Consider the following 12,983-nt stretch of genomic DNA (forward strand, 5'->3'; position numbering starts at 1 on the left):
ATAAATGTGAGCGGGCACAGGCAGTGACACATGGCATGGTGGGATCCAGAGGGGGAACCCTGGCGGGGAAACCACTCCCATGGGACACTTAGCCCCCAGCAGTCCCTCTGCTCCCACCTCATGCACACCCGCCTCGGGCACAGTAGACCCTTGGTGTTAACACCCCCACGCGCGTTCACTCGCGTGGATGTGGCTGAGATGCCCAAGCCCCTACCACGCACCCCGTGCTCACAAACGCACACACAGTCTGTTGCTGCCTGGAGCACACCCCTGCCTTTGGGTCAGGCCAGACTGTCCCTCACAGCGTCCCACTTTCTCCGGGGGGGGGGGGGGGGGATAGGCATGTGACCCACACCTGACCAATCATCGCACTTCATCACCTTGTCTTTGGTAATTGGCCCAAGGAGCTGTCACGTGACTGAGCCAAGCCAATCAGCTTTCTGCCATGAGATTTGCTGTTGGGGTACAGGAAAAGACTCTATCTACTGCTTTGGGATCAAGATCTGTAAGGATGTAAGCTGAGGCTTGTGGGGCATCTTCCCTGCACGCTGGAGACCTAGACTCGGGGAGGCCATACCCAGAGACCTAGGCATGCAGGGTTGAGAGATGAATAGAAGGAGAGACGTCATACACACACCCATCCATGCCCACCAAGCTACACACACAGCACATGGCAGAGGAACTGGCCCAGGTCACAGCTGGTGTCATGTGTCACCGTCTTTATTGACAAGAGCTAGGGGCAGGAGAAGCAAAGGGTTTCCCTCAGGGGTTTTCCAGCCACCCCTGCTGAATAGGCTCACTTGTCCCAGAAATCAGGAAGGCAGGGTCAGCCAGGAAATGCTGAAATGCCGGGGGCCCTTCTTCACTCAGATCCTCCTCAGGGGAACCCCAGACTGAGGGCTGGGTCTCCAGCTCCAACATCCATACAAGGTCTGGTTTTGTGAACTTCTGAGCGGGCACACTCCCCAAACCCCACCTCTCCATCTTTGGCCTCTGCCTCCCCCCCATCCCCCGAACCTGGGTCACGCACTATCCTTACACCTAAGGGCCAGAGACCGAGAGGCCACTTGATGAAGGAGCAGGTGTAGGCCAAGCCTGGCATGAGAGCTGCCTCCACTTTGTAATCTGACACCCCCACCTCTACCCATTGTATTGTGTGGGCCGGTTTGCCCAGCATGACTCATCCCCCGCCCCTGCCCCCCCACCCCACCCCACCCCCCGCCAAATCCGAGCAGGTAGGCAGACTGGGACAGCCTCCATTTTATGATGGGGAAACTGAGCCCCAGAGAAGTCCAGGCTAGGATCCTGAGGTGGGTTGAAGATCTAGGTCTTCCAACTTGCGGTTCGCGTGCTTTCCTTGAGGACTCCCCTGCCCTCTGCCGGGGTGGGGGATGGAGGGAGTTAGCTTGAGGTGCCGCTCACCCGAGGGCCAATCTCACCATGGCTCTGAGGGCTTATCTCTGGGAGAGAGTCCTTGCATGGCGGCCTCTCCTGTCCTCGCCAGCCCCCCTTGTCTTGTCTTCCCTGGGCCGCCCCACACTGTGGCCCCAGAGAATATAGAGAATGGGGAGGCCTGATCCCCGACCCGCGGGGCCCTGAGTCTCAGCTCTGTCCCTAGGCCACCGTCAAGGCGCAGGCCCTCTTACCAGCACAGACAGGCCCTCAAGGGAGCCTGCGCTGTACCTTCCAGAGCATTTGCTATCCCATCTTGACTGCATCCTTCCCTTGAGATTGATCAGACCAGGCATCCACAACCTGCTTTCAGCAATGCTGCCACCGAGCTCAGCCCAGAGGGGCTGAGGATGGCTGAGTGGTCATGGGGCAGATCTGTCCTCCACCCTCTTTCTCCTCCTTCCTCTCTTCTTTTCTCCTCCCTCTTCATCCTCCCCCTCCTCCTCTTCCTCCTTCTCCTCACCATGCTATTTAGACACTGCTTTTCCCCACCAGTCTGCCTGGCTTGGGCCCTGCCTGGGTCTCTGGGAGGGGAGGAACGCTGATGGGTGCTGCTATAAGGGGGCCCCTGGAGCCCTCAGACACCCGGAGACACCCCCCTCCCCAGCCACAGGACACAATGTGAGCTGCTTTGGGAATTGGTCAGCTGCCCTCAAAAGGGCTGAGTGGGGCTTTGAGTGGCCTAAACTTATGCAGTTTGGAGACCCTCTTTATGAAAATGAATATAAAATTCCAAGTACAAAATGAGATACGGGGCCTTGGATGGGCCCAAGTGGTAAGGGACCCTGAAGCTGGCCTGAGAGGCTTTCCTGGAAAATCCACGGCCTCTCAGGGCCAGGAACACAGGAGTCCCAGCATTGACCATCTGGGCCAAGAGGGCCTGGAGGTTATTGGGTTGTTCAGCAGGTGAGGCCTGAGGCCCAGAGAGGGGAAGAGCCGGCCAAGGCCTTGCAGCAAGTGGGGGAGAGCTGAGGTGGGGCCTGAGCAGTTTGTATCCGTCCCTGCACTGGCTAAGACTTTCTTCTACTTCTACACCAGTCCCTTCCCTGCGAACCTGACTCTGAGCCCAGGAAATCCAGACTTTGGTCAGTCGCTCCGAGGGCCAAGATTCAGGCTGGTCCACTAGGATGCTCTTTCTTTGAGGGGGAAGGCCAGTCTGCACCTGTCCCCTGAACTGGGCCCCCCTCAGGAAGGCCAGCCAGTGGCGATGCCCCTCTGGACTTCTCATCCAGCAGAGCTTATCCTGGCCGACTACTCCCATCCCTGAGTCACAGAAGAGAACACAAGGCCCAGAGAAGGAAAGGGACCTAGGCAAGGTCACCCAGCGAGTCTCAGCAGCTATGGGATCAGAGCCCAGGCCTCCAAGCATCCCATCGTGGGCCTCTGGCACCATGGACGGCCATGCCCTAGGCCCACCCACAGCCTCTGTCCTGTCCGTGGGCCCCGCGGGCCCTCCGCAGGCCCCTACAGATAGCTGACGTGCAGTGTGCCCGGCTTGTCCCCAGCCGAGGCCTCTTGCGGGAGGAACTGCTTGTCCTTGCCGGCCTTGCCGCTGGGCGGCCGCTCCTGCCTGCTGGTGCCAGGCTGCGTGATGAGGCTGACCCGGCCATTCATCTCCCGCCCCTCCCCCTGCTTCCCTGCCCCCTCCTCCCCGTCCTCCCCCCGCTCCTCCTCCTCCCCCTCCACTGTCCTCCCGGGGGGCCCGGCAGAAGGCTCCTGGCTGCGCACGCGGCGGGAGGGCCGCAGCAGGACCCTGCGGAAACCCTGCTTGAAGCGGTAGGAGAGGAAGCCGTAGAGGATGGGGTTGGCACAGCTGTTGGCGTAGGGCAGCGCCACCACCAGGAAGTAGAGGCCGAAGAAGGCGGGCTCCTCGGGCAGCGGGCACAGCACGTTGACGATGTTGAGCACGTAGAAGGGCATCCAGCAGAGGACGAAGAGCGCCACCACGGCCACCACCATGCGCGTGACCCTGCGCTCCGAGTGCCGCCGCCGCTGGCACGAGGGCGCCCGCACCCGCCGCCCGGCCGAGCGCACCTTGACCACGATGAGCAGGTAGCAGAGGCAGATGACCAGCAGCGGCCCGAAGAAGCCTAGGGCGGCCGTGTAGATGATGAAGCCGGCGCGCCAGGCGGCCGCCGGCTCAGGCCACTGCATGTGGCAGGTGCTCATGCCGTGGGGCACCCCTGAGAAGACCACCACGGGCAGCACCACCACCGCCGAGGCCACCCAGACGGCCACGCTCACCGTGCGGGCCACGGGCGCCGTCCGCCAGCGGGCGGAGCGGGTGGGATGCACCACGGCCAGGTAGCGATCCACACTCATGACGGTGAGGCAGAAGATGCTGGTGAACTGGTTGATGCCGTCCACGGCCATGACCAGGCGGCACATGAGGGAGCCGAAGGGCCAGTAGGACAGGGCGTTCTGGGCAGCCAGGAAGGGCAGCCCCAGCATGAAGAGCTCATCGGCCAGGGCCAGGTTGAGGATGTAGACATTGGTGACCGAAGGGCTGGCCGTATGCCTCAGGACCACGTAGATGACCAGGGAGTTGCCCAGCAGGCCCACCACGCACACCACCAGGTAGACCAGTGGGATCAGAACACCGCTGATGGCCAGCCCTGCCACACTGGGGGCTGCCGACACATTTGCCAGGGTGGCATTCAGGAGCCAGGCCGAGGAGGTGTTCCCAGGTTCCAAGGTTGTGGGCGCCAATGCAGGATAGCCAGGGGCGTCCATGGCCGTGGGGAGGGTGGTCAGCGGTCAGCTATTGGCCTGGAGGAGGAAGGACACAGCCGCGTCATGGTGGATGATGGCTTTCTCTGCGATGCCCTTCCCCCATCACACTGACCTTGGAGACTTGCAGTGTGCCTGGCCAGAGTTTGACCCCAAGTGGATCACCCACTGTGATAGACTGAATGTGTCCCCCCTGCTCCCAAATTTGTATGTTAAAATGCTAACCCCCCAGAGATGGCATTAGGAGGCGGGGGGCTTCAAGAGGTGCTTATGTCTTCAGGGCGGAGCCCCCCTGAATGGGATCAGGGCCTTATAAAAGGCCCCAGAGAGCTCCCTCACTCCCGCCATATGAGGACACAGCAAGATGACTGTGAACGAGGAAGCAGGTATCACCAGACACTGAATCTGCCGGCACCGTGATCTTGGACTTCCAGCCTCCAGAACTGTGAGAAATAAATGTTGTTTATAAGCCCCCGCCCCAGGCTGTGGTATTCTGTTATAGCAGCCCCGAATGGACTAAGACGGCCACCAGCAGGTCCCAGCCCTCACATTTGAAAACCAGTGCTGAATATCGCAGGTCTTTAACCTTGGAACTGCGTCTCTAGATGAATTGCAAAGGATCCATGAACCCCCAAAACTCTGGTGCAAGTGAATGCGTCCATGTCTTTCCTGGGCAAATCCCAGAGCTTTGATCAGGTTCCTCAGATTCTGAACGGAGTTAAGAACCACAAGTATAGCGATGTCCCCTCTCCTGGGAATTGGAATGCTTGGAGACCTCCCAAGCCTAGCCCATCCCATAGTGCCCCAAAGGCCCTGCCTGGGGTGGCTAGCTGTGAACCTGGGGGGTGGGCACATGGGGCCCCTTCTCTCCCTGTGGTGAGAAATTCACAGCACACTGGGAGTAAGTACAAGAAGAGCCACCCCCTCCGCACCGGTGGGGCAGGCTTCCCAGAGAAGAGGGCATTTCATATGGGTCTTGAAGCATGAATAAGAGTTTGCCAAATGACAGAGTGGGAACCAGCATGCCCGTTCACTTCCTTAGTCCCTTTCTTATCATGCCTGCCGTGTATCCTAAGGAGCTAGGACTCTTCCTGTTCCCCGGCTAGACTGGCTCCCCTTAAATGTGGAGACACCCTCTCAGCTTTGAACCGTCTCCTCATCCCTTCACACTGTATAGGCTCTGCATCAGTGTTTGAAGCATTGAGTGAATCAGAGGAACCCGGAGTAGACAATTCTCAATGCAGAGGGGGCATGAATTGCTGATAGCAGAAACTCAAGCCCCACTCGCTCGGAAAGGCCACCCGCCTCAGAACTTGTGAGCCTCCCTCAGTGGGACTTCCTGGCTCTCAGGAGGCCCGGTTAGAGGCCAAGCCTCCTCGGGGGCCTGGACCTCTCCTCACCCCTTCTTCCTGATAGCTTCCCCCAGTCTCTTGGCTCTTGTCCGTCCCCTGCCTCTCCCTACAGAAAACCGTGAGAAATCCTCCGATATCCCCACTCTGAGCCAACACTGAGCCTGGATCCCCTCCAGTGGGACCTGCCACCTGCCTGCCCTATCCAGACACTACTTTTAGGATGCAAAGCTTCTGGAAAGGAGAGGCACCCCGACTTGGAGCAAACACCCCTGGGTGGGTGAGCCTGCCTGGTTGTCCCTGCCCAAGGACCTTGGGCTCCAAATAATCTCTGAGCACCAGGCCAGGCAATCCAGAGAATGGCAAAGAACCCCTTGGCCGTGGCTCCTCCTGATGACACCCCAGGCTGGTTGGGCTCAGAGCACCCCCTCCCTGCTCCTCCAACCCCAGGGGAGGAGCCCCCAACCTGTCATCACCCCAGGACCTCATCAGCCTTCCTGAGCCTGGGACGTGCCACTCAAGGAGGGCCTATCTGGACAGGGAGGATCCTAACAGTGCGGCCAGTTCTGCAAAGGTGAGGCCATACCACCCTGGTCACACAGCTAGGAAGGGGCAGACCTGGGAGGACGCTGAAGGTCATGCTCCAACACACACACACACCTCCATTTCACAGGCCGGCAGACTGAGGCTGAGCCTTGGGGAGGCCCCCAGCTGGCATCCCACTCTCCCACCAGGCTATGCAGAGCTCCCCTCACTGCTCTTTGGGTTCTTGAACTATTAGGATCAGGGGCTCAAACCTCTGAAATCGTAGGGTCCTAAAAATAGAATTTTAGATTCTTAGAACTCAGTTATGGAGTTCTGGATCTTTAGACTCTGTGTCCTTGAATCAGAATGTCAGAATTCCTGAATGCCAGAATCAGCCCTCTTCCACCTGGAATTGTGGAATCTGAGACCTCGGAGTTCTTTCTGGCTTCCTCGGCCCAGGAGCCCTACGTCACCCATCCGTCCACCTTGCCGCCCTGCGCGCGCATCCTCTTTCCAGTGTCCCTGTGGGGCAGCCAATCACAGCCCAGGGCTGGAGGAGGCAGGAAAGTGCCAGGCTCCTGAGAGAGGAGCAGGGAGCTGGGCAAACCTAATTTCCAGGCTGCAGGGACAGATGCCCCCAGGGAAGCCTGGAGGTAGCTCAGGGGACCGCCCCCCTCCTGCTCAGGCACACGTGTGTACCCTGCACACACGCACACGTAATAACATGCGCGGCCCTGGGAACACAGCATACCCAGCCAGGCCCTGCCTTTGTACTGTGGGGGATGCCACAGCCCCTCCCAAAGCCCCAGCCGCCCTGGAAGACTCTGCCTCCGCCCTCATCTGGGCCCATCTTCCCTGTCAAAGTTGAACAGGCCGGGCGCCAGAAGCAGGAAAATTACAGATTTCTGCAGGCATAAGCCAACCTGCACTTTAGGTGCCGCCTTTTCTTTAAGGAGCCGGAATCCTGTCCATGATCTAGTTCATCCTCAGGGAGGAGGGACTTTTCCTCCCTGTCTGGTTTATCTTTGGCACAAGCTTGCCTGAAAACTGGGGGCGGACTCCTCAGAGGACAGTTTGAGAGGGGACAGAGGCCCAGAGAGGGTGAGGGGCTGCCCTGAGCCACACAGCAATTCAGGACAGCCGCTCAGAGATGCCAGACACCCCCAACCACTTTCCATTTGTCTGCCCCCATCCGCTTACCCTCTTGAGTGCTGCATCTGGGTTGTGGGAACCCTGAGCTACTTACTTCTTTAGCCCCAGCACCTGGCACAGCGCCTGGCACTGGGAAATGAGGACAGACGAAGCAATTCAGCAAGTAGAGCTCCAAACGAGGCGGGCCACTGCTCCTGGGCACAAGACTCGGACCCACATCATGAAATCCTCACAAAGCCCAGGAGGGAGGATTTTTACAGAGGAAGAAGCTGAGGCTCAGAGAAGTTCAGTAACTTGCACAAGGTCCCCTAGCTGGTGAGTGGGAGACCAGAATTCAAACCCAGTTCTGTCTACTCATTAACCATCAGTACCTACTGGCCCTGCTGGCTTCCCCTGAAGGCCCCCGGCTGAGAGGAATCCAGGACTGGGACCTGGGACGGCCCAAGGCCTGCAGGCTGATGCCCCCCGGCCAACCGCATTCTGCTTGCCCTCTGCAACCCTGGGCCTTCCCCCCAAAGATCTGGATTGTGTCAATCAGTGCCGACGGACTCACTCCCATTCCAGGCCTGGGGTCTGACCCCCAGGAACACACCCCACAAACGCTGGGCTGGGGGCTTGGGCTCTACCACAGAATGATGATACCCAATTACTGTGTGACCTTGGGCAAATCACATCCTGTCTCTGGACCTCAGTTTCCTCCTATTCCAATGAAGACAGGTAAACCCACGTCCCAGGGTTGCTATAAGGTTAAATGGGAGTGTGCCAAACGCAGTGCCCAGCACGGAGGGAGACCTCAGGGAAGCTGGCCCCGGGGGCCGAGGAGGCCCACCGACATGATGTGTCTGGTTTCTTTCCAAGCTCTGACACTCTGCTGCTCTGTGGTTCCAGTTTCTAGAACCATGGCACAAGAATCTGAGATGAACTTGCCCCCCACCCCCCACAGCCCACCAAGAGGTCACAGGGAGGCCTCCTTCCTCCCTGGGCCTTCCCACTCTCTCCTGGGCAGGGGGTGGGTTCCAGCACCCCACCCTCTGGGACCCCACCCAGGCCCCAGCCTCCTTACCTGCCCATGGGGTGAGGGCTCCCCTGCTTGCCGCCAGGCTGGTTACCATTCTGCTGCCCCCTCTCCCTGCCCAGGCCCCAAGTGCCCAGAGCACCCTTAGCTGGGGTCCCCACACACTGCCCACTTCTAGACAGCTTACGGCCCGAGCCCCTTCCTAGGCCTGCGGCGGCCACGGCTGCCCACAGAGCCTCTCCCATCTGGTGTCCGGCCCTGACTTCCCACGGGTGCCTGGTGCGTCACCCCCCCCCATCTCCAGGACACATCCTGGGGGGGGCGGTTAGAGGCACAGAGGGGGGTCTGTGGGCAGGAGCTCCGGGTGGGGGTGGACAGAGAACCTCCCAAGGAAAAGAAAAGGGGAGCAGGGACTGTCGGAAGCCAATAGAAATAGAGGGGAAAGGGGGGATCAGTCGGAGGTGGAGAGAGAGAGAGAAGACAGTGAGTGGGTGGAAAGCCAGAATGAGGGGGAGTGATAAGAAATGCGTGGCAGGGAGAAGAGAAGCAGGAGCAGAGAGGAGAGAAGGGGCGAGAGGGAGATGTGGAGAGAGGCAGGGATGGAGAGCGGGGAAGGAGGAAGGAGAAGGAGGGGGTGGCAGGCAGAGTGACAGAGAGGGATTATGCTACAGATGGTGACATGGAGAGCCAGGGGAGGAGGGAGCAGGAGTGGGGGGGGGTCCGGGGGGGCTGGAGAGCAGGTGCAGGGAGGGGGGAGGGGTGGCAGGTTAGGGAAGGAGGCGGGGTTGGGGAGAGGCAGACCCTGTTACTGTGGAGATTTGGCCACCCACGCTGGCCTTGGCTCATGCTGTGGAGGGGCGAAACGCAGGGCTCAGGGGAGCCGGATGCCCCCCGGGCCCCCGTGGCACATGTCCCCCAGGGCGACAGCTGGGTCCCGAGGCCAGGCAGGTGAGGGATTGGGCAGTGCTAGGAGGGCTGGGAGCATGGACGAGCACTGGGCTGGGAGTCCACGGTCCTGGCTGCCAGCTGGACACCAAGCAGAGGAAGGCCAGCTGGGGACAGCAGTCCTGACTGAGCCCGGAGAGCCCAGGGCAGGGTGGGGGGGTTGGAGGACGGGGTAAAGAATACATAATTCAGGTTTTGGGGGTCAAGGGCAGAATCAAAGACATTATACAGGAGAAAACAAATGTCCACTGTTTATAAATTGACACAATTTAAAATATAATAATAACTGAGGACAATGTTTTATAACCCAGTCTGCTACTACTGAGAAGAGTGGAATTCTCTGGGCGGGGGTGGGGGCTGAGGGGGACATTGTGCTTAACTGGAGTTCAAGTTAGTATTTCCTATCCTCAAATCGGTTGCAAATGCTCATCTGTAAAATCCATTCTGAGTCGGCAGCCTGGACAAAAGCAGGCGGTGGGCCGGCTTTGCCAGCCTATGGTCTAAGGTGCTCTGCCCGGGGCCTGAGCACACCCCTGGCTGCCCCTGGATGTGTACCCCAGCTCCTGCTGACCGATCTTGTGACCACAGGTGAGTCGACCCTCCTCTGGGCCTGATTCCTCATCTGGATAGTCGGGAGGTTGGACTGGATCATTCCTAAGCTCCTCTTTCTATGTGACCATTATAATTGCCGGGGGGTCAATTAGCAATGGCCGTTTGGTATTAAGCCCCGCCCCCTGCTTCACACGCGTTGCCTTGCGTCTTCGTCGTGGCCGCCACACTGCCCACGGTGAGCAGTACAGTGTATCTGGTTTACGGGTGGGAAGCTGGGGCTCAGAGAGGGAAAGCAGTTTACTCCGATCACACAGCCAGCGAGTGGAGAAGGGCCGGCCCCACGTTAACGGTGTGCCGCTAAGCACCTTCCCGGCGGAGCGGCCTTGCCCCTGCTCAGAGGGCGAGGCGGGACCAGTCCCAGGAGGGAGGAAGGACGGCAGGGGGTCTTGGTTGAGCACCTGCAGCGTGCCAGGCACCATCCAGGCCCCTTCCCATCGTGGGCCGTTTCTCAGGGCCGGGGCTGGACCTGCTTTGTCACTAGGCACCCAGGGATGGGGTGGAGTAGGTCCTCAGAGAGCCCGGCATCAGATTCTTCCAGAAGAGCCATTCTGGCTACCGCAGAACACAGTAGGACTAGGAACACACCCGCTTCCAGAGGCTCCTGGACACCCCTTTCCTTGACGCTGTCCTTCCACTTGCCAGGGGTTCCCAGTGTTCTGTCCGTCTGCCCGTCCGTGCAAGTTCCTGAAGAGTAGGAGGGCTCCAGGCAGCTCCTGGGAGTGAGGAAGGGGTTTCCATGGCCCTGTGCCTCCCCTGCCTGAGGGCGCCTCAGAATTAGCCGCCCCCGCCCAGCAGCCCTCCAGGCTTTATATCCCACTAGCCTTGCCTCATCCTGCTCTGCTCATTTCCTTCTTCCCCGAGCTCCAGGCACACCCAGCCTCACCCATTCATTCATTCACTGCCTCTAGAGGGGTGGCTCAGGCCTCTGAGACAGTGAGAGGCCCGAGCAGTAACTAAGGAGGAGGGCCCAGGCGGAGAGCAGGGTGGCTGGAGGGGAGGGAGGCAGGGGAGGCCTCGGGAGGCCACACCACGGAGGGCCCTATCTCAGGCTGGGTGGGTCGGGAGCGTCACAGGCGGGAGCAGAGGAGTTTCTTGACCTAATTTCTGTTCTTCAGGGGCTCACCACCAGTCAGGCACCGGGGACAGTGTTGGTTCTCCACAGGGCCTTTGCACAGGCTGTGCCCCAGCCCTGGTCACTCCCCTCACACACCCCACCCCACCCCTACATGTGAGCTGAAGTCCTTCTTCAGGTGGCCTCCTCCTGGAGCCTTCCCTGTCCTAGATGAGCTAGGCCTCCCCAGAGCCCCCAGCCTCACCATGTCCCCAGGCCTGGCACTGGCCTAGCGCAGGTGTGTCTATGGAAGAGAAGATGGGTGGAGGGCGAGCAGCAGGGTGACAGAGGAGGAGAGACTATAATCTGCTGAATGTCTGCTGGAGGCTGAGGGGTGGTAAGGGGTCCCCGGCACCAGGCTGGGGGCAGGTGTGGCCTGAGTCAGACACCGAATGCCACCCAGGGGCCTTCCCCGAGCAGAAGTAACCCAGGGATCCCTGATCAGCCTCTCCTTCTGGGGGTGGCAGGGCAGGAAGAGGAAGTGCAACTCCATCCCTGTGAGCCCTGGGAGGCTGGGGCTGCTGGGTGTCGGAGCCGGGAGGTGGCCCCACCTTGCTTGGCATGGAGGTCCTGGAGCATGAGAACCTCTGACCTCAGGCCTGGCACTCGGCGCTGCCATGTCTGCCTGGTACCCTGGAGGGGCTGCCTGGACTGCCTCTCAAAACTAGGACAGTGCTATGTCTGCCCCATCAGACCCTGACCTCCCCCAAACTGGGGCCACGTCTCCACCCTCAGACTAGAGGGCTTCCTGTGACCAGGGGCTGTGTCTCTGCCATCAGACAGGCAGTTTTCCAGAAGCTGGGGCCCAGGCTCCTCCCACTCCTGAGGGCCCAGACAGTACTGTCTGCCCCCCCCCACCCCCCAATGCCTGGGCCAGAGCCAACCACAGTGTAGGCTGGGGGCCCGAGCCACTGATGCTGAGGTCTGTCCTTCAAATAAGACAAGGCGAGCCAAAATACCTTCCCGGCCCAGCGCCTGGGCCTCTGCCACAGGAGTCCCCATTAAAGGTGTCCTTGGGTTCATCGGCCCCTGCTGTTCCCTGCTAGGGTCGAATCTCAGCTTCTCCACTCACTGGCTGTGTGACCTTGGATATGTGACTTAGCCTCTCTGAGCCTCCGACCCTCAGCTTCAGCACCTGCTGCACAGGGGTGGTGAGACCAGAATTAGTTAATCTCAGGGACACTGAGAAACTACACGCAGCATGAGCCCCCAGCCCCACCCCCGGCCTCCTATGTGGGCGGGGAGGGGCCAGCAGACCGCACAGCTGAGTCTCAGCCCCTCCCTGGCCCAGTCAAGCAGCGTGACTTTGTGAAACCCCTCTGCTAACTTCCTCCTTCAGTCGAATGTGTCCACCTTCCTGTCTGGCCCTGGGTTCTTATGATGGTCAAACGGAGGAAATGGCTGTGAGCTTGCGGCCCCCAGCACTACGATTCATTGCTTGTACCTCAGACTCTCTGTTTTCTGACCTGCTCACCGCTCTCCATCCCCCGAGCCTCCCTTCTAGGCCAAGCCACCATTGCCTCATCCGTCCCCGTCCTTCTGCCCTCGCCCCGCCCCCTCAGCAGGGAGAGTGAGTCCTTTAAAAAACAAGTCAAGCCACTTGCTTCCTCATTGAGACCCTCTAGGGCCACCTGTTGCTGTAGAATGACATCTGCTATCCTTACTGTGGCCTGAGGAGTCCGTGTAAACTGCCTCTGCCTGCTTCCTTCCCACCCGCCCCTTCCTCTCTTTCTACAGCACCCCGTGCATGCCCCAGGCCCTTTGCACAGGCTTTTCCTTGTCGCTCTCTTAATCCCTCGGCAGGTGTAGGCACCAGCTGCTCTGAAGCCTTCCCATTCTCTGACGCTCCCTCTTCTGGCTTCTTTTTTAATCTGTAAAGCAATTATTTTTTATTTGGTTTTATTTTTAGCAAAGTACTGTTTGCAACTAAATTTTAAAAACCAAAGTGGTAAAAAGACTTACAAGAGCAGAAAACAGCAGTCCTCCCATGGCCCCGACCCACCCCTGATCCCAGAAGCAATTCCACCCTCTCAGCTCTTTTCTCCTTGTATTTTCTCCATCTTGCCAAATACCAGATTTATTTTTCTGTCTC

At 59.4% G+C, this 12,983-nt stretch overlaps 1 protein-coding gene and 1 long non-coding RNA gene across 2 annotated transcripts; both read right to left on the bottom strand.

The window, feature by feature from the left end:
• Positions 1 to 1,226: 1,226 nt before the first annotated feature.
• On the bottom strand, positions 1,227 to 8,931 carry SSTR3 (somatostatin receptor 3). The gene is made up of 2 exons (XM_006742224.3): positions 8,272 to 8,931; positions 1,227 to 4,221 (listed from the first exon to the last, which is right to left on the bottom strand). The coding sequence occupies exon 2, from the start codon at positions 4,183 to 4,185 to the stop codon at positions 2,917 to 2,919; it is 1,269 nt and encodes a 422-aa protein (XP_006742287.1). The 5' UTR covers positions 4,186 to 4,221; positions 8,272 to 8,931; the 3' UTR covers positions 1,227 to 2,916.
• A 469-nt stretch (positions 8,932 to 9,400) lies between these two features.
• On the bottom strand, positions 9,401 to 12,042 carry LOC145721455 (uncharacterized). Its single transcript, XR_014145130.1, has 2 exons — positions 11,851 to 12,042; positions 9,401 to 10,493 (listed from the first exon to the last, which is right to left on the bottom strand). It is a non-coding gene; the product is annotated as an uncharacterized LOC145721455 (long non-coding RNA).
• Positions 12,043 to 12,983: the final 941 nt, after the last annotated feature.

The sequence above is a fragment of the Leptonychotes weddellii genome, chromosome 5 (genome assembly GCF_054177405.1).
Source record: "Leptonychotes weddellii isolate Sample4059 chromosome 5, ASM5417740v2, whole genome shotgun sequence".
Taxonomy (NCBI): Eukaryota; Metazoa; Chordata; class Mammalia; order Carnivora; family Phocidae; genus Leptonychotes; species Leptonychotes weddellii.

Excerpts from the sequence above, each read along its gene's own strand:
- SSTR3 (XM_006742224.3), bottom strand. The coding sequence starts at position 4,185 with ATGGACGCCCCTGGCTATCCTGCATTGGCGCCCACAACCTTGGAACCT.